This window comes from Plectropomus leopardus, chromosome 6 (assembly GCF_026936395.1).
Source record: "Plectropomus leopardus strain MGB_pleo_1.0 chromosome 6, ASM2693639v1, whole genome shotgun sequence".
Taxonomy (NCBI): Eukaryota; Metazoa; Chordata; class Actinopteri; order Perciformes; family Serranidae; genus Plectropomus; species Plectropomus leopardus.
Genome location: NC_142181.1, coordinates 38302150 through 38329178, shown reverse-complemented (window position 1 = coordinate 38329178; position 27029 = coordinate 38302150). Strand labels below are relative to the sequence as shown.

Below are 27029 nucleotides of genomic sequence, written 5' to 3'. Positions count from 1 at the left end.
AGTTCATCATTCATTTCAAGTGAATGTTTGTGTCAAATTTCAAAAGAAAAAAAAAAACTCCCTTGAGGTGCTCTGAAGATGTCGCATTCATGAGAATGAGACAAACAAAGTCACAGTGACCTTGACCTTCGACCCATGACCACCAAAATCTAATCAGTTCAATGCTGAGTCAAGTTGAATTGAATGTTTGGGCCAAAAAAAAGAAACTCCCTTAAGGTTTTTTTGAGATAACAAATTCACAAGAATGAGACAGACGAGGTCACAGTGACCTTTGACCTTTTACCACCAAGATCTAATCAGTACATTGTTGAGTCCAAATGGATGTTTATGCCATTTGTGAAGAAAGTCTTTCAAGGCATTCTTTGGATATTGAGTTCATGAGTATCAGAAGGATGTATGAATAAGCCAAAAACATAATGCCTTTGGCCACCGCTAATGTTGGCACAGAGGCATAAGAATTGTAAGTATTTACTGTATCTTAATTGTCACTGCCCTCAAAAATCTGCATCAACCAATCCCTGGTTCAAACTTCAGTTCTATAGCAGATGAGAATCAAAACACATAAAACAAGTCAATACGTTCCATGAAGTCCTTGACAAAAACAAAAGTCTGCTATAGATCAGTGAGTATGGATCTGACCACTTCATCTCCACACAACTCAGTCAGAAGACCATGTTAACAATTGATGAGCTTATTTGTATCAATAATGCATGGGAGTGGTGTAGCAGACTTTGATAACACATATGTTCGTCTTTAGCTGTGTTTGAACAGGTGACTCCTATATGGGTGTTTAAATCTGCAGCAAGTCTGTATTCAGTCAGTGCATCAATGCCAGCAGTATACTCCATCATTGAGTTAGCTCCAGCACTAGCCACCAGCCCCGTCCATATTTCACATACTGAGTGGGTGTTGCACTGTGCCTCCTCATATCTCTATTGATTGAGCTCTGCTACCTCCAGCTTTGGTGAGTTATACTACTCAGGAAACCTGAAATATTCACACACTGCAGGTTTTAAAACTGGTGAGAAGCCATAAAAGTCGACTCCTTGTGTGTATTTTCCTAACTCTGCACATTTCACCACAGGCTAGAGTTCCTAAAAAAATCATAATAAATAAATAAATATATTTATTTTGAGTTTGGAGGGCAAGGAGCAGAGGGAGTATACCTGAAGGTGAGCACATTGCACAGTCAGTAATTACTAAACTGAACCTGCAAAATTGAGTGTAGGGTCATTTTTTCAGTGGGTGAGAGAGGATTTCAATGTCTCCATAGGAGCATGCAGATGGGAACCTTTATCCTTCACTTGTGCTTTTTGTCTCAGGCAAAGTCTGAAAATAATTTAAAAATGACAAATAACAATAACAAATGGTATTGTCAAGTGCAAGTAACACAAGCTCGAGGACAAAATGAAGCCGGGATGGTTACATCTGACTGGCAGTGGTGGGACATTTCATTCATGGAAGTACAGTTCATTCATGTTCAGTTTATCATGACCGTTCTCTGTCTGCATCTCGGACCCCAGCAGCACAATTCACCTAGCCTCTTTCCCATGCCCTCCACATGCTGGAGCTTCATCAGCCAACCGCCTCCCAGCACCAGCACTCCACCACCTGTCTGCAGCTCTCACCTCCAGCCGTTTGACCTGGGTCTTCTCAAACTCCAGCTTGGTCTCCAGCTCGCGGATCTTGGCCTCCTGCCTGCTGACCAGGGATTTCTCTACCATGGACTGCTCTTGGAACTCCAGCTGGCTCTGGAGGGCTTGCATCTAGACACAATCATGCACATATAATATTGGATCACTAATTTTTGATTTACACTCATTGGCTTGAATAAAATCTGAACTGTTTTTCATTCAAAGCGGTAATGACGAAAATTAGACATTGAGTTCAGTGATAAAAGCACAACACTCTCCAGCAACATCCACAACCCTCCACTGATCAGGTAACACAGACAGCCTTCTCTGTTTCTTTTGTGACCATAGACTGTATATATAAATGGATGACATGACAGCTCCCCCAAGTGAGGTTATTCAATCTCAGTCGCCATCTGGTGTCTGACTGTAGTACAAGTCATAAAGCCTGACCCTCCATGTTAGTGGATGGGCCAAACTAAAAACTCAAATTCCACGCCAAATAAATTTTTCCCAAAGATGGTTTCTGTCTCTGAAGGTAGGCTTCATCACCCTGATGTCTGTTCAAAAGTTTGTTTTCATGATAGGTTTGGTTTTCCTGAGTAATTTAATGACACAAAAGGGGGCTTTTCGGCCATGATTGACAACTGTGACAGCCAATCTGTGTGCTTGTATTCAATTGAGCTGCCAACGATTAGTCGGACGGGTGTTTTGGCGGGAACTCCCCCACCTTGGATATCACTACTGCCTTGATGCAGGCTCTCAATGACATCACCCTCACAGGATGGCATAGGCCGCATTCCGGATATTTTAACCCCACCTCAGCATAGCCGGGGTAAGTCCATCTTTACATACAGTCTATGGTTGTGACAGTAGCCTAGCTAAAGAGCAGCTGTGACATCACTGGCACCTCATGAAAAGCAAAGAGATTTTGAAGTAGAAGTGTTCGGAGCGACTGCACAGAAAAGGCAGTGTGCTCTGAAAAAGACGCTGGGCACAATGCTTTTTCTCCAGGTGGCCACATGCAGAGACAGAGACCCACTTCTAATAAGAAACAATTGAAAAAAAAATGCTGGCACTGAGAAAAAAACACTAGGTGGACACAGGCCCTAAGGTCTCATTTCTCAAATTCTTCCTTTGAGACAAAATTAAACTACATATATTAGATAGTAATAGTTTCACTGATCACTTTTAAAGCTCTTCTGGGTCTGCCCCCAAGCTACATAACAGAAATGTTGAACCTATGTGAGCTCTTCAGGTGGGGCCATTCCAAAGTCGAGCCTTAGAACTAAAGGCGACCGTGTCTTTGCCATCAGGGCCCCTTGGCTTTGGAACGACCTGCCTGAGGAGCTAAGACTCACAGAATCAGTGACTTCTTTTAAATCACTTCTTAAAGCCCATTCTTGCTTTTATGTGATGTCTCTTTTTAATTTATCTTCCAGCTTATATTTTCATTTTGTCTTGATCCTACTCATTATTATCATTATCAATCAAACAGGCTGGATCCCTTTTCAAATGTATCACAGCTGCAGCTTTAGCTGACCCTCACACAGAGAGAGAGAGAGAAAGACAGAGTAAGAGAAAGACACAAACACCCTCCTCAAGAAACTTCACGTGTATCCAGACTCCACCACTAAATGAAGGAAACACTAATTCACTGCTGCATGCAGTGTTGCCCTTTCTCGGGGAGAAGCGGCCGCATCAGTCGGCATACAGCAAGTAGCCCCGACGTGTGCGGAGGTGCGAGGGCCCATTCATCGCTTCTTGCAGCTTTAATTTTGTTGTATTTTGTACAACAAAATTGTATTTTGTATTTTTCTAACATGTTTCTGCCTCTAATCTCCTGTTTAATTCTAACTTATCTGGCCTTTGTTTGGCATGACTGACTAACTTACATAACTTATATTCCTTAAAGTAAGGTAATTTGGTGATGGCACTAATCAGAACTGGTACAGAACATTTTCCAAAGATTATCAGTCCTAGTGATGGTTTCTGATAAATTACCATCCATGATATTGCTACTTTAAAATAAAAGGAGGCAACCCGTGAGACAGGTAAAGAATGAAGAGGTATGACTGGTCTTTGTAACTTAAGAAAAGTTACAGGATCATTTCTTGCTCTCTGTAGAGATAATTGCCCTAAAAATTAGATCTCAGACAAAATCATGGTATGAAAGAATTGAGGGCTTAGGTCATTCGAAAACACCATGTCCCTCGTACAGTTAAAGGGTGGCTAGTGCTCTCATTTCCCCTCTACCTGGCTGGTTTTGCTCTTTCAGATACAGTTGTCACTGATGGAGAAACAGATTCATGCAGCAGCAGCAGCCATGACCCGGATGACAACACTAGCATGTTCAGCATTATCGCTCGTCTGAGCTGGGAAACCAAGTTGGCCATCTGTGTCACATGTTGTCTCTGCCAATCACGCTTGACTGACACATCAATTACATCAAGGGTTGTATTTTTTTAGAAAAGTGCAGAGGCAAAGGGGAAGGGCCGAGGCAGCATTATTGCTGCAGTATCCTCACTGGAGAAGAAACTTTTTTTTCTGCCCTTAGACCCTCACATCACCCAAGCAAAAACTCCAGAAAAAGAACCCCTGTAACGGGAAAAAAAAGGAAAAAACCTCAGGAAGAGTGGCAGAGGATGATGAGTGATTCCTCTTCCAGGACGGACAGACGTGCAATAGATGTCGTAAATAACAAGTGAAATACAATTCTGGCAAAAAACTGTCATCAGACTGATAGCCGATGGCTTCTGAGATTGCCAGTCCACTGACCCTGTCCTTACTGGCTCCCTCCTTTGGCCTGATTTCGATTTTTAAAAGCTGACAGAGACTTGACTCAAACTCATTACACACTGTCTTCCTGTTTTACTGCACGGACTGCAGATTGTAACTGGCTGTTTTTGTCACATCAGTGGTATACTGAGTGCAAAAAGCCAGGACTTACCTTCTCCTGAATCTCCTGCTTCTCCTTGAGGGCCTCTTCCAGCTGGGCTTGTAGGTCACTGATCTGCGCCAGGTTCTGGGCTGACTGAAACCACAAAAACACAGCAAAGAAGCAAAGTCAGCGAGCAACATGATACTGTAGGAGGACATTAAATTTTTTTTTCTTTCATTCCATCTGATGGAAGAATGAATAAGGATCTAATTTTTACAAATAATCATTGATTATACAGTATATGCGGATTATAAATGCAGCTAAATCCCTAAAACCTATATCTGAATCCATCAAATGGCAAGCAATAAAAAATACTGTGCAGCACCAGCAAAACATGATGACCTCTCTGTGACATTACCTAGACAAATAAATTTGCTGGAAAGATTCTTTCAGTCTGCTGAAAGCATATCAATAAATCTCTTTTCAATGTGACCTGTGTGAAATATTTTAGATGAGTGTTTTTTTTCACAGTAGATGAAGCACTCTGTTGCGATGTGTCCCATAGGGATTTCAGCTGCTTCAATTTATACAGGAAGGATGGATTCATTTGGAGCCAGCGGAAGCAGTTCACTCATCATTCCATCAGTGGTGGAAAGGAAGCGCTTTTACTCCACTTTCATTTCCACTAGCTGTTCATCTGCTTATACAGCTACAATAATACTAATGGGGGACCACTTGAGGCTCGCCAAACACCACTGTTTTTCAAAAATGACTCAATTGGCAGGGAGAGACCGTGTAAAAAACAATTCAACGCGAAGCTCCGTCCAGAGGTTTTACCTTTTACAAATGAACCTGGGATTGCTTTTTGCCATGATATGGTAGGCATGACGTGATACTTGGAACATATTTTGCACATGGGTGGACAGAGAAGACTGTATTGCATTGTACTGTATTGTGTATTGTGTGTGTACCGATACTGATTTCATAGTGGAAAAATTCATCGATTACCAATATGGCAACCAATATAGTACATTTTTGAGCTGGAATGAAAATATACCATTTCTATGTGGATTGTGCACCAATATGACTATGCAGAAGTACTCAGAAGGCAGAAACAACTTATATCTAACAATTTACTTATCGAACATTACACACAAACAAAAATAAATAATAAATAAAAATAAAGTAAACATCAGTACTGTATGTTTTCAGCATCAGTCTTCACTGGCCATTCAAATAAAGAATATAAAAATAAAATACACACCAGTACTGTTTGGCCTTTGCTGACCATTTAAATAAAGAATAAATACAATAAAATATATAGCTAAATAAACATCAGTACTGTTCAGTATCAGTCAGTTGCTGACTATTTTAATACTGCCAGTCAATTAGGGGCAGGTTGTAAAACAAGAAGCAGCTTCTCAGCATTTACACCTGCCAGGGAGCTCCCCTTGTCCTCATAAATGTTCCCTATTGTGCTAAAAACCCTCTCAGTGGGGACAAAGGAGGGTGGAGGAATATTCTGTTTGAGTTATAGTGAAGCTATAGAGTGGAACATTCCCCAAAATGTCAGGAACCACCACAGCTACAAAACAGTCTTTAAGTAGGCCTAACTGCTTTGTTGTGATCTCCGCATATTTACATGTTGTTGCTTGTTGGGAGTTGGAATGAATCAAACATTAGACAGTTTATTCTTTCAACAGAACAGGGCTGGAAACTCACTACACTTGAATTCACACCACGAGCAGCGTGTCCTCTTGTCATGTCACTGTCACACATACACCTGGGGCGGGGGGGGCTCATCAGTGAGCATGGTAATAAATGACAGTATATTTCCTCCTTGTTCCCTGATGATCACTTAATGTGTGTCTTGTTGCTTTTTAAATATAACGCCACCGAGAGGATCCGAAAAGCCACTAAATAGCAATAAAGTTGGCATGTTAGTAGTCTTCTCCTCCCGTCACCCTGGGACCTTAGATCATCTTGTTTGTTTGCAAAACGATGGGGCCATTGTTAATTAACTTAACAGTATGTATTTTACTGTGGCCTACCATGAAAACACCGTCTGCTGCAACGCTAGCTCTGCTACATGTGCTTCAGAGTCCTATGAGTAGTGTAAACAATGAAGTTGGAGCACACTCTGTTGGACAAACTATATAATAAAAGCATTTCTAAAATGTGTGGGTGTGGCAGTTCACATTTTAATTGACACTTCCTTGGATCCCACCTTTGTCAATTGTCTCTCGTCCCCATGACGACAGCCATGGAGCAAAGCAGAGCTGGCATGGTGCAGCTCTATCTGTTCCAGCACTCTGAGTCTGGTTGCGTTCCTAAATCCAATCTGACGCTCTACACTAAAATGAGAGAACTGCTGTTAAAAGTCACGGAGCATTCTACTTCTCCATGAATTCACCAACGGTTAAATTAATCACACATTGATTCTGTCTGCTTTGCTGCTCCGTCTCCCCACACAGAATGTCCAAAATAGCTCCGACAGAGTGATTTCCAAACGCATCCTCTGAACTTGACTCAGAATGAAAAGATTCTCAAAGTGATACATTTCACTCTGTCACTGAATGATGAATTTACAAAATGCTTTGCTATCTATATTTCTTTAGCATACACTTAGCATAATGTAGCATATGCAAGATTAGTTGAGATGCACCCATTTGTTATCAAATCTATGAATGCAATGATAAATGATGGCGCTGTACGGTTAGCTAACACGAGTGCCATGTTATTATTTTATTCTAATTATTTTATTGCTTTCCCATTTGCCACATACTCACTGGTGTGGATCTGTGTAACGTTGGTAAAAGCCAGCTAACAAACAAAAACACTGCGTGCTGGACATAGTTGAAGATTTGCCAGACTAAAATCGCCACGTCTGGTAAAGTTGCATAGCAGTACTGAAAGGAGCGTTGAGGGATTTCAATTTGCCATGTTAAATTAGTATCAACTGACATCTGACTTAGAATTTTTGATTGACTTTATTTTCATTACGAGAAACTGATCGGGAATAAACATGCCCAAATCAACCCAGTTTCAGGAAACTGTGAAAAAAATAAAATATTACATTTCAAATTTGGATCGAGGCTAATGTCTGATCATTTTTTATTTTTACTATGCATATGCTATGCTTTAACGCACTAGATACCTGACATTTTAGGTAAATCTTAGCATTTTATTAAAAATCATACCCCAGCCAGTTAATGCCATCAATCTCTTACAGTGCATGATTCAGTTTTATAGTTGACATACAGCAGGCTTATTCACCTGGCAGCCCGCTGGCCACATCCGGCCCAGAGACAATGCTGTATGAAGAAATATGAAAACTACATAAAGGCTGCATTATGAATCACATATTGATTGTTTTTACTTATGGTAGGTACTGCAGCTGTTCTTAAGATGTATTGCTGCATGCAGTATGCACACAATTGGGACATACCACTTCTTTATAACACTTCGCCCTGAACTTTGAAAACACTATTTGCCGAGCTCGCCAAAAACGGAGATCAGTTGTTACTTTGCAATGTATGTACAAACCCCAATACCAATGAAGTTGGGACTTTGTGTAAAACTTAAATAAAAACAGAGTACAATGATTTGCAAATCCTTTTCAACATATATTCAATACACTACAGAATACACTACAAAGATAAGATATTTAATGTTCAAACTGATAAACTTGACTGTTTTTTTGTATTTGAATTTGATGCTTGCAACACGTTCCAAAAAAGCTGGGACAGGGGCATGTTTACCACTGTGTGAAGTCACCTTTCCTTTTAACAACACTCAATAAGTGTTTGGGAACTGCGGACACTAATTGTTGAAGCTTTGTATGTGGAATTCATTCCCCTTCTTGCTTTATATACGACTGCAGCTAATCAACAGTCCGGGGTCTCCCATGTCGTATTTTGCGCTTCATAATGCGCCACACATTTTCAATGGGAGACAGGTATGGACTGCAGGCAGGCCAGTCTAGACCCGCAGTGTTTTATTATGAAGCCATGCTGTTGTAACAGGTGCAGAATGTGGCTTGGCATTGTCTTGCTAAAATAAGCAGGGATGTCCCTGAAAAAGACGTTGCTTGGACGGTAGCATATGTTGCTCCAAAACCTTGCCACTTACGTGCAGAGATTTCTCCAGATTCTCTGAATCTGTTGATGATATTATGGACTGTAGACAATGAAATCTCTAAATTTCTTGCAATTGTACATAGAGAAACATTGTTCTTAAACTGTTGGACTATTTGCTCACGCAGTTGTTCACAAAGTGGTGAACCTCGCCCCGTCCTTGCTTGTGAACGACTGAGCCTTTCAGGGATGCTCCTTTTATACCCAATCATGACACTCACCTGTTTTTTCTAATTAACCTGTTCACCTGTGGAATGTTCCAAACAGGTGTTTTTGAACATTCCTCAACTTTCCCAGTCTTTTGTTGCCCTTTTGGAATGTGTTGCAGGCATCAAATTCAAAGTGAGTGAATATTTGCAAAAAAAACCCAATAAAGTTTATCAGTTTGAACATTAAATATCTTGTTTTTGTAGTGTATTCAACTGAATATGGGTTGAAAAGAATTTGCAAATCATTGTATTCTGTTTTTATTTACATTCTACACAAAGTCCCAACTCCATTGGAATTGGGGTTTGTAGTTTAACTCTTAAGTTCTAACTGCATACGTTATGGATGGAATGTCAAACAAACATTGCAGTCATAGCCTACACACCCAGGCCTTTATTACCTTCAATGTTCCCTTAGAACGTACAGAGCTGGCATAAAGGCATTTTTTTCCTTTGCCCCTTCAACCTGTAACACGCTACAGCAGCATCTGAAGCTGTCCAGCTTGATCCCAATGGGGGATTTTAAACTTATTTTAAGGGCACTGGAAAGAGCATCTTTGTAAACTTGTTCCTGTTTTTAGTATTTCCACTTCCACTTGGCACTTTCACTTAAATTTTGTTTGTACTGTATTGATAAATCTGTCTGTAACTAACTGTTATATTGTGTATTGTCTGAAACAGGTCTCTCCTGAGAATGAGACCCCGTGTCTCTGTTGTTACACATGCGCAGTACCTATTGGGCAGGCTGTATGTATTATAGCAACAGCATCAATCATATCCTTCACAAATCACACAGCTAGTAGCTTTTATAAAATCTTTGGGCTGTGGTCACATTGTGTAAAAAAAAAAAAAATCCAATGTCTTTTCCAAAACACTGTTCCTTGACTTTGATGGAAGATGTCATGAGGTGAGATGTGGGTGTGTCTGGGAGAGAAGGGGAGATACTGGTAGAGAGAGATAGAGTGTAATTAGTACTGTTACTGCCACTTGATAGGGTTAACTATCTTTAAAGCTCTTTTTATTCTGTTTCTGCACTTTGTGATGTACTCGAGTCTGATAAGTGACCAAAACCATTTGTTATCATTTTAAAAGTGAAAAAATAAACCTTGATTTTTTTTTTTATTACATTAGACTTGCATTTGTTTGAAATTGTCATTACCAAAAGCTCAGAAAAAGGCTTCTGAAAATGTCTAGTCAGTCCAAATGTCCTGGTTTAAAATCTGTCCCCATTGACTTTTTAATGAAACAGCCCACACAGCATTAGTTGTAGAATTGATCAGTGCTCACTGGATGTGTAAGGGAATAACTGAAAGGTTCCCTGTTGAGTTTGTGACCTCTGCTAGCACTCTGAAGCTGTTTTTTGACAAGTGTGTCATCCACATGCATGAGAGTGCACATGCATACTTCAAATCGATACACAGTCCGATCGATTGGTTTCACACTATTCCACTTATCTTCAGGTGGCAATAACACACCCAGATACGGGACACTGCAATGCACTGGAAAAGGCGGGGAAGAGGAAGTCTGGTAGCAGGCAAATATTAATTTAACGATGCTGGAATAAAAAGAGCTTTGCAAATGTTTTGTTTTGGGAACACAGAAATACATTCAACATGTTTATTAGACGTCAAGGACGCACAGTGTCCCTGACACTGTAACACAGACTGTAAACATTTTATTTGGAGGCCAGAAAACTCCACAGTCATGTGACACAACCTGAATTCTAATGCTCTTCAATGTTCCAGAAGCTTTTCCGTTTTTTTTTTTTTATCATTAATGTTGTTTGTTTATTTATTTTTTGCTAAAACATCACCTTTGAAAAATAATTGTTGAAAACAATATATGATTAGCTAACTTCAACACTAAATTCATTTATTGAGTCAGTAAATTATTATTTTGCTATAATACTGTTGATCCTGGTCTCAATCTTTATTAAGACCTTTTTTTTTCTTTTTCCAAAGAAAATCTATTAATTGAGTTTTCTAGATGAATATAACTATATATAAATCACGTAAAGCTTTGGATATTTCCATGTTGTACTGAATCGAGACAGCCCCCATGAGTGTTCAATCATAATCCTTCACCCCTAGAGAGTAAGGTAACTGCTATTACTGCTAGTGAAAAGGGACACTTTTGGCTAACTTGCACACATATTTGGCTCTAGCTAGAACACACATCATCTAGTTAGCTTGGTGGCTGGCATGGGCCACTGGGTATAGTAGTGCATTGTAATAAGATGAATTGATATATTGAAAAAATCACGTCAATAAATTGAATCTCTGCTGATTTCTGTAAAATTATGTGACAATGTATAATATAAAATCACGTTTTATCTGGTGCAAGAAAATGTTGCATGCAATATCTTTAAATCATTAACTAATCACTTCAGGAATAAAGCTGTTAAGACATGGAAGTAATTTTCAGGTTATGTAGTTGTTCCAGTATATGAAACAGACAGGGCGGAGTGAAGCAGACCTGAGCCACAGCAGCCTTGTGTTTCTTCATGAGCTCGTTGAGGTCCTCCTGGTCCTCCTCCATCCTGGACTGCAGGTCGTTCTTCTCTCTCTGCAGACGACTCAGCTGCTCCTCCAGCTAAAGGACAGAAAGCAAATCAGTGTGTGAATAGACTGGTCCAGCTGTGCTGGAACTACTGTATGTCAGCTCTCCCACCACAACAAAAAAATCTGTTTTACAGATAGAAAAAAACCCTCAGTCCCACTGATAGGATCTGTGCTTCACACAGGGTCAAGCTCTCAATGTTTAGCTCTATCAGTCAAATGTTTTTGTCTGTCTATCAAGCAGGATCAATTGTTAAATGTGTGCAGACATATGCATTAGGCAGTTAGCAGTCTGCTGAAGAGAGTAATATCATTTACCACAGGCTAAAAACTAAATGTACAGCTCAGAACAAACTCAGTGAGAGTTAAATGGGCTGCAAGTGACTTCCACTCATGACACTGCATGTGGATTTGAACTTAACATCATAGCTAATATATTGCATCTCTGGGTATCAGCAAACTCACTGATCAGCAGCACATGAATATCATCAATGTGTTGTTGTGTACAATGATTTCAGCTAAGTGCAATAGTGCTGACAGTAAAGGCATTAAGACAAGCAGGGGTTATTGTAAGTATTACAATTTGTTTTAAAAGTCGAAAAACTAGCTAAACATGAATCCGTGAAGGTCGTTTTAAAACTCAGAAATCTAGATTCACTTATTCCCACATGGATACATTAGAAAATTAACTGGGCAACCATCTACAAACAAAAAAAAGTAAGATCACACATAATACAAAAGCAAAGCCAAAAGCATTTGAGCACACTTAATGCAGTGATACTGCAAAACACTCCTCCAACACCGCAAACATTAACAAAAACACAGTAAGACACCGTTTAAGTTATTTACCAAAGTTATTAACACTCGTTTCATTTCTGATCAGTGTGAGATTCTCACATTTTGCCTTTACCTACAGCGCACTGTGTTTCTCCGCTCTGCTTGGAGGAGAGAGGAGGAGGAAGAGGGAGCAGTGCAGAGCAAGAGCAATTAAAGCTCCGTGATCAAAAAGCCAATATGGCTCATGTATGAATGAAGTGTAATCCATCCAAAAGATGTAGACAACAAAAGTAGCACCCAAGGGAAAACAGTTCATTCAGGTAACTCAGACACAGGCTGCATCGAAGCAACAGACTCTGGAGGACACCCTCATGAAGGAACAGACATTCTCTCGAGACAGGGACGAGGCTAAACAGATTAAAGGGTGGGCTTGTCATTTTATACTTTACTTTGTAAAATGAATGAATAAATAAAGATGATAATAGGCTAATGCACTACAGAGTTAGCTCATTTATTCCTGTTGTCAAGAACAGACTATTCATTGGCTTGATTTAAATAACTTTGAAGAAGCCTACTTAAAGTATGTGCTGTGCAGCTGCATTATCTAGAAAATCAGAGGTATCTGATCTGTATTGGGGGCAAAAATCAGGACATCCCTACTAAGGACATTCCCTAGGCACACTGGCGTATACACTTACATTTGTATAAATTTAGAAAGAAAATCTCTACCCTTCCCTTTCACTGTCTTCATAAACATCTGAACAAACAGTTGTAAAATACATCTTAATGGTCATAGTCTGGAGCCATGCACTGGTTTTGTAAGTGTGCTACTCTACGCATAGCAGAGGGTCTCTGAGGAGAGCCCTAATTAACTCCTACACAGCCCCCCTCTTATCACAGGGCCCAACAGGGGTTATTTAAGGTCCCAATCATTACTAAGATATCCAATTAGAGGCTAAAAGCTAGCAGCAACTGTGTCGTTCCCTTAGCTGAGGGGAGGGACTGCGCTGGAGTAATCCTATTTCTGTAATGACAGGGATAATATACAAAAGAGGGAGAGAGGTTGGTGGTGCACAGATATGGATTAATAAATGATGAATAATGTGAGTATGTGAAAAGGCTAATGAATCTATTTGCATATAGCGAGTAGATGAGAGGAGTGGGGGACAGGCAGAGCCGACATTGTGGCATCTGTCTTATTAAGAAACAGTCCAAACAGGATGTTAAATGAGCCTAAATAAGTGAATCAAAAGACAGCTTCAAAGTATGGATTTGGGCTGAGGGTTAGGTTTATTTATTCCTCATCTATTTTCATTAATACCACCCACTGCAGAGACGTGCCAAGGTGTACTTCACTGACTAAAAATATCCATGTAGAATCTGGGGCAAATTCATTTACATATCACACTTTCCTTTTTTAAATTCACCGTTGGCCTCACTGAGTGCTGATAAAAGCTTTGAAAGCAGCTCCAGCGCTGCAGCGTGGGGAAAATATTGTGATGGACGCTTGACAAAAAAATCTGACAGTCGAAAGCATCAAACTTTCATTTAACACATTTAACAATGGGCTGTCAGTGCAATCTCAACCCAATTACGTGTCTCCTATCAGATTGCTGCGGCTCTCTGTGGAAAAATAAAGCTGTCAAAAACATGCAAGACAATTTTCTCAAAACACTGCAATTATGGTGCTAGAACAGCAGGAGAATGGCGAAAAATGGTGGACCATCTGAAAGAAATGCTATTTGCATGATTTTATCTTTGTTGAATTGCAGTGTATGATGTGGCTGGGGCTGCATCAAAAAAATCCTCCATTTATGTAATAACCCTCTCTCTCATCAGTTCTCACAGCCTCTAACTGTCTCAGCAGGCTGCATGTGAGATGTAGAGGTCGTCCTCAAAGACACCATTTCAAAACAAACAACTGGCGACACATTCATCTCATCTCAGCAGCATTCCTTTTCCCACCTTTCTCTGAGCGGATAAGGCATTTTGTGAAAACAATTAGGTTGCTTTACATGGTCTGCATTTTCTGAAGTAGAAACTTGTTAAAACAACCTGACAAAATGATTGTTGAGATCAAGTCACAAAACCCCCTTGAGATAAAGAATACAGGGCCAAAGGTTGTGTAGTTTTATAGGGACGGCTGTGGCTCAGAGGTAGAGCGTGTTGTCCTCTAATCAGTAGGTCGGTAGTCAACGTGTCAAAGTATCCTTGGAACCCCAAATTGCTCCCAATGCTGTGCCATCGGAGTGTGGATCCATGTGAATGGTTACTGAGTAGCAGGTGGCACCTTGTACGGTAGCCTCAGCCACAAATTTGTGAATGGGTGAATGTGATATGTAGTGTGAAAGCGCTTTGAGTGGTCAAAAGACTAGCTAAGTGTTATACAAGTGCAGTCCATTCCATTCCACAAAAGTTAGCAACTCGTTTCAAATACTTAAATGTTCCCTTTGGAGTTATAGACATCTGGTAGCTGTGGAGCTGTTACTAGGCAGGTTTCCATAACACAGCACAACAGTTAAGCGACATTTTCGAAATGTCGATATAACACAATGGGAGAAGACTACGTTTCCATTGAGTAATGTTGTACGACTTCTTCTCTGGCAATAACATTCAAAGAAGCATGGTGAGCTTTATTTCAAATGCAGCCACCGCACTGGACGTCATTATTTCCAATCCAAGTCCATGTAGGCATGTTATGAAGCCATAATGGAAAGGCGAGCCCCTTATATATGGGAGTGGCCATGTATGAGGGATTTCTGGGAGGTGATAGTCCACGATTTCACAGAGGAATTGTGGATTCAAAACTTGCGAATGATCCAATCAACTTTTGAAGAGTAATGTGATGCAATAATTCCTCTTGTAGCGCCTGCTGCATCATGAGGGAGCCAGTTCCAACAAGCACATAGCCATAGCATCATGTGACCAAGAAAAGCCAAACAAGTGTTTCCATTGCAGTTTTGCAAAATATGGCTTTTTTTTAGATCACCTACAACACCACCTCATGCAAGCGTAAATGCTGTTTTGCGATAAATGGAAGTTTTTTCTAAATTGAAGTGTTTCCATCAGGCGTATTTTACATTTACATTACATTACAGGGTTCACGGAAACCCGCCTAGTGATGAGAGGCTCACTGGCTTATTTGTCTTGTGCATGTGCACATGGGTAACACAATAACAACTTCTGCAGGACAATTATTGAATGTTCACTTGTATATTTTCTTATCAGATACTGTATGAACAAAGGGCCAAGTATAATACTAATATTAATACATACTTTTACATATGTATTTTGTGTGTGATTATGTACTTATTCATTGACAATGTATTTTGACACATACTTTTCACGTGATTGGTCACATGACTGTTCACAAATATATTTAAGACAGTCTTGCAGTGTCACTTCAGTCTGACAAAGAGCTGTGTTGCTCGAAATGTTACAACTACTTTGGTGCATCAAATAAATGATAATTGGAGCCCTGCAGTGTGTGAGCCATTTTTTGCCTTTTAAGATTGCTGCATCAACTTACAACACTGATAAGGTTACAGCCTGAGAAATTCCTCCACTAATAAAATACACAGTCCTTTTTCACCGTTTTTTTCTGACCACCATTAGCCACGACTTGAGTGGGGTGGATTATGTGATTTGGGAGCCCCAGGCAAACACTGCCTTGCTTTACTTTTTTACTCTCTAACTGTGAATGTTGCAGTGGGAGAAAAAGTACTTCAAACTTTTGCTTGTATGAGTAATTCTTGAGAAAACTGCAAGCAGCAACTACACAGGCCAAGCACTCGGCCGTTTGAAAACAGGCACGTTTTAAACAGGCACGGGATAAGTTTTCTGAAGAAATTCTTAAGAGCAGTTAGTTCTTCTCCAGGTCATTTATTAAACAGGGATACTTTTGGTAATAAACAGACTTTTCCCATACATGTGCATCCTTATTTGCTGTATCATCCTGCTCTCTCCATCCATTTCTCCTCTCCTACTATCTCCTCCTGACCTGCAGCTGTGTCAACTCAATTATCTTTACCCTTCATTGCACTGTGGACATAATGTTCACCTTTCTAAAGCACACAGTCAAACTTTTCAAGGTGCTATGTTGTATTCAGATGAGACTCAGCAATATGTTAAAAGCAGTTTTAATGGTAATTTCTCTTTAACAGGCAGGAGAGAAAGCAAAGGGAGATTAAACCTCACTGACACACAGAGTAAGATTGAGCGTAAATGAATAGCAAGAGAGATGTGGGAGAGAAGAAAGGGCTTGGGAAAAAAAAGGCGGTTTGACTAACATGTGGAACCAGATTGCCATGGGAATAGCACATACAGTCAGAAAAGTCATGCCAAAAGTATAGAAAAATATAAAGCTCAGTAAGATTAGGAGAGGCTAAGATAAGAAGCAAAGATGTAAAGAAAGAGGTATAGACAGAATAAAGAGATCTGTATTTTTTGCAGGGAAAATAAAAGTCCTACAGCAGAGAAAAGGAAAATATTGTATAAGAAGCAGAGTGGAGAACAGTGGGGGCTCTGAGGGAACAGTGTGCCCTCTGACCCCTCATCTCTGGCTAAAGGGAATAATTTGACAAACAGTATCTATTGCTGCACAGATGGTGAAGCCTCAAAACAGCATAACCTACGTGATCATCACTGAGCTGTTTTCCTCATATTATACAACTTGCAGTTAACCTAATCATAAATTTGATCAGAACTGCCACCTGTGGTTGTGTCAGCGCAGCAAGCTTGTTATAAATGTTGCTTTTAAAGGTACAGTGTGTCAGATTTAGGGGGATATATTGGCAGCAATGGAATTTAATACAATAAATATGCTTTCAATGGTGTATAATCACCTGAAAATACGAATCACTGTGCTTCCATTACTTTAAAGTGAGTCGTTTAAATCTACATAGGAAGCAGATCATAATTTATAGAGATCACAGAGTTGCACTTCCATGCTTCTACAGTAGCTCAGAAGGGTCAAATCAAACACTGGCTTCAGATAGGGCCATTCACCTTTTCACATTTCTGCATTGGCCATAGTAGTAAGAGGACCAACTGCAAAGAGTTACATTGTAACAAACAGTTACATTGTTTGGGTTTCTAGGGTTGGGCTTGGGTTTTTTTTTTTTTTTTTTTGGGGGAGAGAGGAAGCAATCTTTGTGGATAACTCAGCTCGTGGAGAAATCCTTCAGAATGTCTGGATCTTAAAGAAGTATTTCACCGATAAACAGAAAGCCCCCACATAAAACTAAGCTATCTCTTCAGTAAAAAGACGCAAATGCTTTTGAAATTGGTGCTACAGAGAAAAGAGAGAAAAAGTGTGCTTTGCTCAATAGGTAGAAAACCTACAACTACTAGAGCACTATGTGCTTGACATATTGTGGAATGGTCCATGTGAAACAATGGCAACCGGCCAGATCTGGTATTCCACTGGTTTACCACAATTCATCTATACATTCTACTCACACTCTTTTGATACAAAGCAGGTCGAAAATTAGCAAAATGTCCCTTTAAGTTATCAGAGCAAGAGGGGGACTCAACATTAGCATGTGCTGGACAAGCTGCTCACAGCAACATGCATAATTCTGCTCACAGTAAAGACCTCCTGAAGGTCTGGATCAGAAAAAGGTGAGTACAAATTAACTTATGAGAGAAAAGAGCTGAGCATGTTGTAGGTGAGCAGCCCGTCCCTGAGATGCCAAACCACATCTGAGATTTACTGATTTGTAACATGCAACTGCTTTATTCCTAGTCTGTTTGTTATGGTGAGGAAGAGACATCTGTGGATAATTCTGCTCCCGATAAAAACCTCCTGAATAATGACCATAATAATGAACTGAATGAATTCTAGCTAGGAGAAGTTTTGGGTGGTTACAATTTGCAATTCACCACTAGATGCAACAAAATCCCCCTAAATTTTACATACTTTGCCTTCAAAGGTTAAGAGGAGGATCCAGAGAGTTGTACTCACCGCCTGTTTAGTTTTAGAGATGTCCTCCATCTGGACATGCAGATCTTCAATCTCCACCTCCATGGATTTACGAGCTTTAACAGCAGCCGCACTGGTGAACTCAGACTCCTCCAGCTGGAGTACACACAGAGATTTAGAAAAATGTATCAGCTTATTAACCTCAGAGTAACAAAATGTACTGATTTAAGTTAGTAAATCATATGCGCAGCCTCTTTACTATAGGGCTGCACCTAACAATTATTTTTTAACAATTAATCTATCCATTATTTTTTCGATTAATCGATTAATTTATTGATTCTCTTTTTATTGATCTAACTATTATCTTTTTATTACTCAAAAAATATAACAACAAATTTACTGAAAATAACATTTTAAAACTTGTAATACACTGCAGGGCATTATTCTCCAACAAAACATAGCCCAGTCGTAGCTGGTAATCTGTGTTTTACAGTCTGATATAAAGTCTCTCCAAAAACAAAATAATGCAAGAGCGTGTTCCACTCCACAGGAATGTGGCGCAATCTACATTTAGCAATCCAACAGAAAAATAAATAAAACAATTTAAATTCAAGTCACTTAACAAAACAGGTACTCTTTGTTACAGTAACAAACGTCAAATCTAGCAGTCCAACAAAACATCTTACAGTAAAATTAGTGCAATTTGAATAACACTATAACTTAAATAAATAAATGTGGAAATACATAAATAAATAAATAAATAAATAAATAACTGTAGAAATAAAATAATAAATAAATATATGTATAAATAAAGAAATGTAAAAATACAGAAATAGCCTTTTTTATTACCAAAATGCCCTTGTTTTTTCATTTATTTGTGTATTTAATTATTTATTTATACATTTATTTATTTATTTATACTTATGTCATTTTTTGTTCTCCATACAATACATCCAGCGCTGCTCACGCTCTCACTACGTGCGCTGTGTGAAACGGTGCGACGCATCAACGCACGTTACGTGAATCGACGGATTCACGTAATCAATTACATCAATTATGTCGACCTGTCACCCTAGCCATACTTTACTATACCATCAGCTGATTCTGGATACTGAAAGACAGCAGCCACCGTCTGTTTACCCTGCTGCCATCTGGAAAAAGATACAGAAGTATCCACTGCTGAACCACCAGACTATGGAGCAGCTTGGGACTCCTCAACTCCTCGTTCAACGCCAAAAAGATATAGCAAGATTAAGGGTCAACTTTAATTCATTTTTTTCTTAAACCACGTTTAAGACCTTGTACTTTGTACCTTGCGCAGGAAAGGTTGACATATATTGTTAAAGGTAAACAAAAAGAGTTTGTTTGCGTTTGGGACTCATTTATGTCCTTCTTGGCCGATAAAACATATATCACCGACTAAAAAGGAAATGTTACACGGATAACACGAAAGTATTGATCCTACCATTTAATTATTTCATTTTATCTCATTTTATTTCATTACTTTCATGTTGTTTATATATCTTTACTATTCTATTTTTTCATTTATTTTTAAAAATTTTCTTCTTATTATTGTTATTATTATTATTATTATTGTCTTTGATGTTCTGGAGAACCAGTTTCTCAAAGCAAAAAATATTATTATTATTATTGTTATTATTATTATCATCATCATCATCATCATCATTCTTCTTCTTATTATTATTATTATTATTATTATTATTGTTGTTGTTGTTGTTATTGTTATTGTTATTATTTGATTTAATTATTTATGTATTTTTGTTAATTTACAATCTGTAATCATTGTTTTTGTCATTGTTCATTTTATTTTCTTTGTCTGTGGTAATGTGTGACTGTTAAAAGGGATATATTTTTATACACAGATGAACATGTTTACACTTTGAATTTTAATAAAAATATTGTTAGGAAAAAATAAACAAAAAAGAGGCAAAGGTCATGTCAGTGACAGTGTTCCAGGAGCTATATGCTCATTCAAACTCCTTATGATTGGTCTCTAAACAGATCATGTCTCTGTCCAGTAGCTGCATCTCACGACCCTGTTTGGGTCCAAGACAGTGTTACATCATTATACACAAACAAATGGGGTAGAAAAACGAACATGCATACTTAGATAAAAACATCAGTAAGTGTCATAATGTGCGTTTTTTTTTTTGTATTTGGTGAAAGGATTTTTCAGGTAGCCCTCTGAAACCTGCATTGACATCAATTTTATTGTGCTGCTCTCCGACACCTTTTACAAATATTTAAGCAATTGGAACCTGATTAAAGTGGTTTCATTTCTGTCAAAAGTTGAGAAAAAGGCAATGAGCAATGTGGCCAGAAAGGTCTGGCAAAATAAGAAATAAGTAGATTTGGAAAAATATCCTTTAAAAGGCTACACAGAGCTATATTTCCATTTATTATTATAATACATCTTAAATTATTTTACAGAATAAAGAAAGTTTTTGAGCATTTTTTAGGTCACTTTCCCTTTTCTTTTACTTTTTTCTAAATTTTTGTTTGTTTGGAGGTGTTTTTCTAATTATCAGTTCAATTTTTCTTGTTCTTTTTACTAATTTCTTGCTAATTTCTTCTTACACTGCTCATTGCTTTCTTGGCATGTTTTTGAAAAGAAAACAAGCTGATTTGCTGATGTTGTAAAGGATTTAAGTTGAAACAACAAACATATGATGGGTTATAGTGTGATTATTTCTGTCCGCCCCATTGACTCCAATAGAACTGACACCAAAGTCTGGCTCCTGGACCAATGTCCCTGACCTTTCCCTCTTTTTAGTTTCCTGGATGTTATCATAGCCAATGCAGAAAAAAATGCTTATTTCTTCACCGTGAACAGTCTCATTAAAAATAAATAATAGGCTATTTGGAAAAAAGGGACACGCTGTCCAGTCCTGAGAGTGAGGCTACTGCCTGGCAGTTTTTCAGTTTTCTTATTTTGTCCAAACTGAATCTCAGTCTCCTCTGGTGTGCACAGAGCAGTGACTAACCCACTGTCATCCTGTGGAGGTGAGGAGTTAAAAATAAACCCTCTGTGCAGACAAAGCACTGGCAGCTGCTGATTCTGAGGTCAGACAGGATAGACATCTACAGTATCTTAAACATGACGCATCATTATTGTTGAATAAAACACCAGGAACTAAGCATCAATCAGTCTGTAGGAGGTAAGCCTGTATGTGTATGATTTCTTTTTCTTACCTGGTTTTTGAGCTGGGCGATCTCCCTCTTGCTGGGTGCATTGTTCTTAATGTGGTCCAACATGATCTGTGCGTCAGCCAGCAGAGCCTTGGTCCTCTTCAGGTCCTTCCTCAAACGCTTCTCAGTTTCTATGTCACCACTTCTCACCTGGAACACAGGAACAGTTAGGTTTTGTTACAATTTAAAGGACCAGGTCTTACATTTAGTAACACTAAATTAAACTTACACACACAGTTTAAGAGTTTGCGCAATATATGGAAAATCATCACCTCCATTTCTGTCAAGCCATTACATTTAAAAATGTACAGTTTTTGTTTTGATATTACTGATGGAAATAAACTTTTAAGAACACCAGTAAAGCATTAAATGACATAATTAACATTGGTGTGTGTATAAAAAAAGGGCTTCTTTAACCCTCAGGGCCCGCTTTATTTAACTCACACTCACATTGCTCCAAATGCACTTTTCCTAATCAGTCTTTAAAAAATATTATATATTAATATTATTTTCTTCTTTCACTGAGTTGTTTATAACCAACATCAGCCCTATTCATAAATATCAGATATTAATTAATTTTTAGAATTTTAACCTTATGTTTTTAGATGAAACAAAAAAACTGCCTACCTGCTGAGTAGAATTTTTTTTTTTTTTGATGAGCACAGCCTGGAATATGTCAATGATTTGCAGCAACACTGAATGTATAGCATGTAAATTCTCCATATGCCAAATACGGTAAAAAGCCCAGAATGACACCCAGAAATAATACAATGCATGTTTTTATGTTTTGGTGGCTGTGGGATAAATAATACATTTTTTTAAAAAATTAAATTTAAATTTAAAAAAGTCGTTTTTAATTTTTTTTTTTTTTTAATTTTCTATCATTTTTTGCCCTTAACACTATGACTGTAACAATTTTGGTTACGCATTGTATTTTAGACATATTGTAGGAGCTGAGCTGGAAATTCCAAGATTAAACAAAAATACAACTTGCCAAAATATATGCATGAACACAGCCAAAATTATCAAAAAAATAAGAATGGAAAGTGTGTAAAATGTGCCAAACATTCCCTAAGGTGAATTTATTTGGACATAAGACATAAAATAAACTGAATATTCCCCTCTCTTTACATAATAAGAAAATATTACCAGCATAGTTTAACACAACAAGGTCAAACATTGAATTTCTTTATAGTCGTTTGACAAGAATTTAAATCAAATCTCCGTCAGTCAAAGTCCTTGCAACTCTGGAAAAGAATTTTAGAGATTGGGGTGACCATCTCTTTTCAGATTTTACCTTAACCCTTTGAAACGTGAGCAAATTGGCTCGACCCAAAATGACCCAAAATTGAACAAGAAATTTGTAAAAAAGTACAAGACTTGAAAGTTAGTATTTAAAAAAAAGCTATAAAAAAATAAATAAAACAAGTTAAAACAAGGAAATGGCCTGTAAAACATGCTTGAAAATTATTATATTTTTGTTACAGAATTTTAAATATGTCATGATAATTACCTATGATTATTGTTTTTTCCTTGCTTTTTTTCCCACCAAGACATTTTTCCCTTTCATGCAATCTGTGAAACATTTCTTGCAATCTGTGGAACATTGCTTTTTTTCCCCTTTTTTGAAAGAAACTCTGTTGACAAGATTTTAGGGACCAAAAGAACATCATGTTTGGAGATGACAGTATAAGAAACTCCACTGGGGAAGTGCACAAATAGGCTGTGATCACAGATGACATCTATGTCTTATCTTCATGTATTTGGACTGGTTTTGTTTGCAACAGAAACTCTCCTCCTCTGTTCCCTGGATGTAAACTGAAACATCAGTCTTAACTTAATCAATAGTAATCACTCTCTAATTGCAGTTGGTAAATATCACATAAAGATTTGATTCAGTCTGTTTAGGTGAGTCATTTCAATTATACAGAACACCCACATCTCCCCCCACTTACCTCAGCAGCAGTAGGGCTCCAGCTTTAGAGCAAATATCATTACTGACATACTGCTGCTATCAAACCCTGAATATATCAAATGTGCATTTGACATGACATGAATGTATCAAGGAAACAAACAGATACACAGATTAAGTCCTGTAGGAAGTCCAAACTGACTGATTTCACTTTTTAGAGGAATATTGCAGGACATCACATCAAGGTTTTTTTTTCACATGTCCTATTAAAGGCCACGTTTAGATGAGAATGGCCCTTCTAAAAACGGAAAAGTCTTTCCTTGGTGTTTTTAAAAAAATCTGTGTTCAGATCATCCAATCATCGTGTACATGGATCCACATAAACAACTGAAAACGCTGTAGTATGCATGCCAGGCCAGGAGTTGTCGGTGTAACTTTGTATTGACACACCATAGAAGAACACCACGCACCAGCGCATAAAGGTGGTCTTCTACAGAGCGGTGAGTATAAACAAACAAGAAGATATGGGGAGCGCACCCATGAGATCTGACTGTGATAATAACCTCAGTAGAGTCAGCAGCACAAATTGTTATTGTTGTTCTCCAACTTGCACAAGGCTATTTGTCTGAATCATAATACTGTGACATCACTGTTCTCACAGCGCATTGCAAGTTTAAACTGTCACAGACAGGGTAGCGTTTTTTAAAAATGACACCCTGGAACCCAGTTTCAAAAGTTTGTGTTTTTAGGCTCCCAAAATGCTGCTGTCTTGTAAACTAAAGGGCAAACTACAATACAAGGTTAACGTGTCATGCAAGAACTTTTGTCATGTAAATGGCCCCTAAGATCCTGTTCCAGTTCTGACCATGGAGTGTATACAGAAATGGACAGCATGACAGCTCGCTTTAAGTGAGCCAAAACATATCAATCACTCCTGGTGGCTGGCTGCAGTATTGCTCATAAACCTCGCCCCATGGGTCAAACTAAAAACTTAAAGTACACATCAAATCAATACAAGGTTTAGGTAGTTGTTATCACTCTGATGTTTGTTCAAGTGTTTGTTTTTCTGTTAAGTTTGGTTTCAGTTAGTTAATTGATGCTATAAAAAAGGATTTGGTTGATGTGCAAATTGAGGGCTCTACGATCAGTGACACTTCTAGGGATTGATCAGACAGCAGGAACCTGATACAGCAGAGATCACTACTGTGTAGACTGTTGCTCCAAATGAATTCACCAGTGCAAGATTGCAGCGGCCGTATCCAGGACATTTTGGCTTTATTTTTGGAGGAAGTATATATAGTCATTGGTTCCAACAGAAACACAGTGGGGTTACCTTGTCCTGTGCTGACAGAAACTTTGACTCCAGCTCTCTCTTCTCTTTCAGCACCTTCTGCTTCTCATCGTACTCCTCTTCAAGCTGGACTTCCATTTGCTTCAGCTGGAGACACACAAAAACAGTAAGAGCGATCGGTGAATTCATAGTTCTGTCTGACCACACAGGGAGTACTTCATGTAGGGCACACACAGTTTGGCACATGGCAGCTGTCCTATGACAATAATCGATTAATTTAATAGGTATACAACACTCAAGATAATTGGAAATGTTGACCTGCTTGTGCGACAAGTCAGTAGGATTCATCCTCTATGGACCATAAATGTCTGAACCACATTTCATTGAAATCTATGGAACAATTGTGGAGATACCTCAGTTAATTGGGTCAAATAGTAGAGTAAGAACTACAAACTGATCATAGTTGCTGAATATTAAAACATTACTGGTAAAAACAGCGTCCAGTCTACAGTGACTTGTATGTTCACATACTTTGAATGTATAAAACTCAGCAAGGTTTTTGTTGAGGTTAACAAGGCCTGACTTAAAATGTACAATTTACACAAAAACAACGGGTCTGTTTCCTTCATGTATGTGTTCAGCATAATCCATTATCAAATACTATGTCATTATGTAAATGTCACTGCCACACAGTGTAGAGCCAACACTCCAGCTTGTGTAATTGTAGAAAAAGCTAATTATGCGTGGGCTAATGAGGGCTCAACTGGTGGAGGGCAGTCAGCACCGGCATCGCAAAACAAATACAAAACAGCATTAACAGCTATATTAACATCTAGACTAAAGATGCACCCAGATTCTAACAGCAAACCATTCAGTCACTCTGCCGCCTACACGAACAACAACACACAAACAACAACACACAAACATTCTACTCCACTGCCTACACACCGTGTTGATATCATGTGGCAGTGAGACCAGTTATGGGAGCCATTATGCTGACATATGAACCAGTGTGACTCCAGAAAAGTCACATCAATTACATCTAATTATTCATGTAAATCTTACAAATGCATTTAGAAATACAGTTGAAAAAATCTGTTGTACGTGTTTGTGTATGCACATAAAGGCCAGGGATGAAATTGCCTGTACTATAATGGCTCACTGTAAATTAAGCACAACATACATTTCATCAGAGCATAAGCCACAAAACATGTCATACAAACCACTCTGCTACTCAGAGGTTCCACTTTTTAACTATACTGCTGTTTTAATTCACTCATTCCAATCCTTCTCCTTTCCAATGCCTTTGCTGTTGAGTTACTGACAGTAAAAGCTTCAGTTGGTAACTTTTATGAAAATGACTTTTTGTTTGCTAAAACTTTCACTTTATTCTGAAAAAGATACATGAGACTAGGGTTGGGCTTTAAAATACGGCTTTAAAATAATATCACTATATTTTAAGGCCATATTGCAATACACAATATATATATATATCGATATTTTTAAATGTCATTTAAACTAACTACTATAAACTACTAAAATACAAAATTATTTTATGAGGTACAGTTACTATAAAGTTAAATGAAGAGCAATTTGGGGTTCAGTATCTTGCCCAAGGATACTTCATCGTGTTGGCTGAAGGAGCCAGGGATCAAACCACTGACCCTTCAATTAGCAAACAACCCACTCTTCTTCTGAGCCACAGCTGCTTTACCTGCTGCTGGGCTTTAAATGTGAAATATCTGTGCAGGAAGTGTTGAGTTGTATTGACAGCAGCTTAATAGTGAACAAGCAAGGTGGGAAACCCTGGCTGTTTAAGGTGAATAAAAACTGCACTGTGTAAGAGAAGAGACAGTGAGCACAGCAAAGTGGTGAGTGTGACGTGACTATAATGTTCTACTGATGGAATAAGTGTTGCGTGAACAAGAAGGAAGTGTGGAGTTTGTATTAAACAATCAAAAGCAAATTAAAGCAAGAGCAGATCAGAACATTCAGGGATGTGTCTCAGTGACATATGAGCATTTATAGAGTAGGAGTTATCATAAATATTGGCCTGTCTCTAATATAAGCCTATTTTATCCAAAGGTGCATTGGAGGTTGGGTTGATAAAATGGGACTTCCTACAGTCATGAGAAATGATCAGTTTTCTTTCTGGTGGTTCTGAACTCTAGTATGAAGACATTATTGCAGATTTTTAGGAGCTTGACACATACTACAAACTATGAATCAGAATATCACAGCCTTTGCAACTTTTCTTTTTTTTTTCATGTGACTTGCCCTTTAATAAGTATTTGATTGTCATTGTGCACTGATATAGACCAGCTGTGAGCTATTAAAACTCAAGAAAAATTTATTCAAGCAGAAGACACCTGAGAGACACAGCAAGGTAAAATGGTTAAAATAGTGGCTCTGAACAGGAAGCCCGGGATGTGAATTTGTATTTAGGATTTCAATTATTGGTATATCCTTGTCTTTTTTTTTTAATGAACCTTTATTCAACCCGA

General features: G+C 38.4%; 1 protein-coding gene across 13 annotated transcripts in view; it reads right to left on the bottom strand.

The window, feature by feature from the left end:
• The window catches only part of myo18ab (myosin XVIIIA b), a 219690-nt gene that overhangs the window by 25434 nt on the left and 167227 nt on the right, over window positions 1–27029 (bottom strand). For all 13 annotated transcript variants that reach the window (XM_088079413.1, XM_088079407.1, XM_088079408.1 and 10 more), the window contains 6 exons: window positions 24568–24672; window positions 21326–21472; window positions 18155–18268; window positions 11330–11446; window positions 4582–4665; window positions 1629–1766 (listed from right to left, as the gene is read on the bottom strand). In XM_088079413.1, coding sequence (XP_087935539.1) covers window positions 1629–1766; window positions 4582–4665; window positions 11330–11446; window positions 18155–18268; window positions 21326–21472; window positions 24568–24672 — 705 coding nt within the window. The remainder of the gene's footprint in view (window positions 1–1628; window positions 1767–4581; window positions 4666–11329; window positions 11447–18154; window positions 18269–21325; window positions 21473–24567; window positions 24673–27029) is intronic.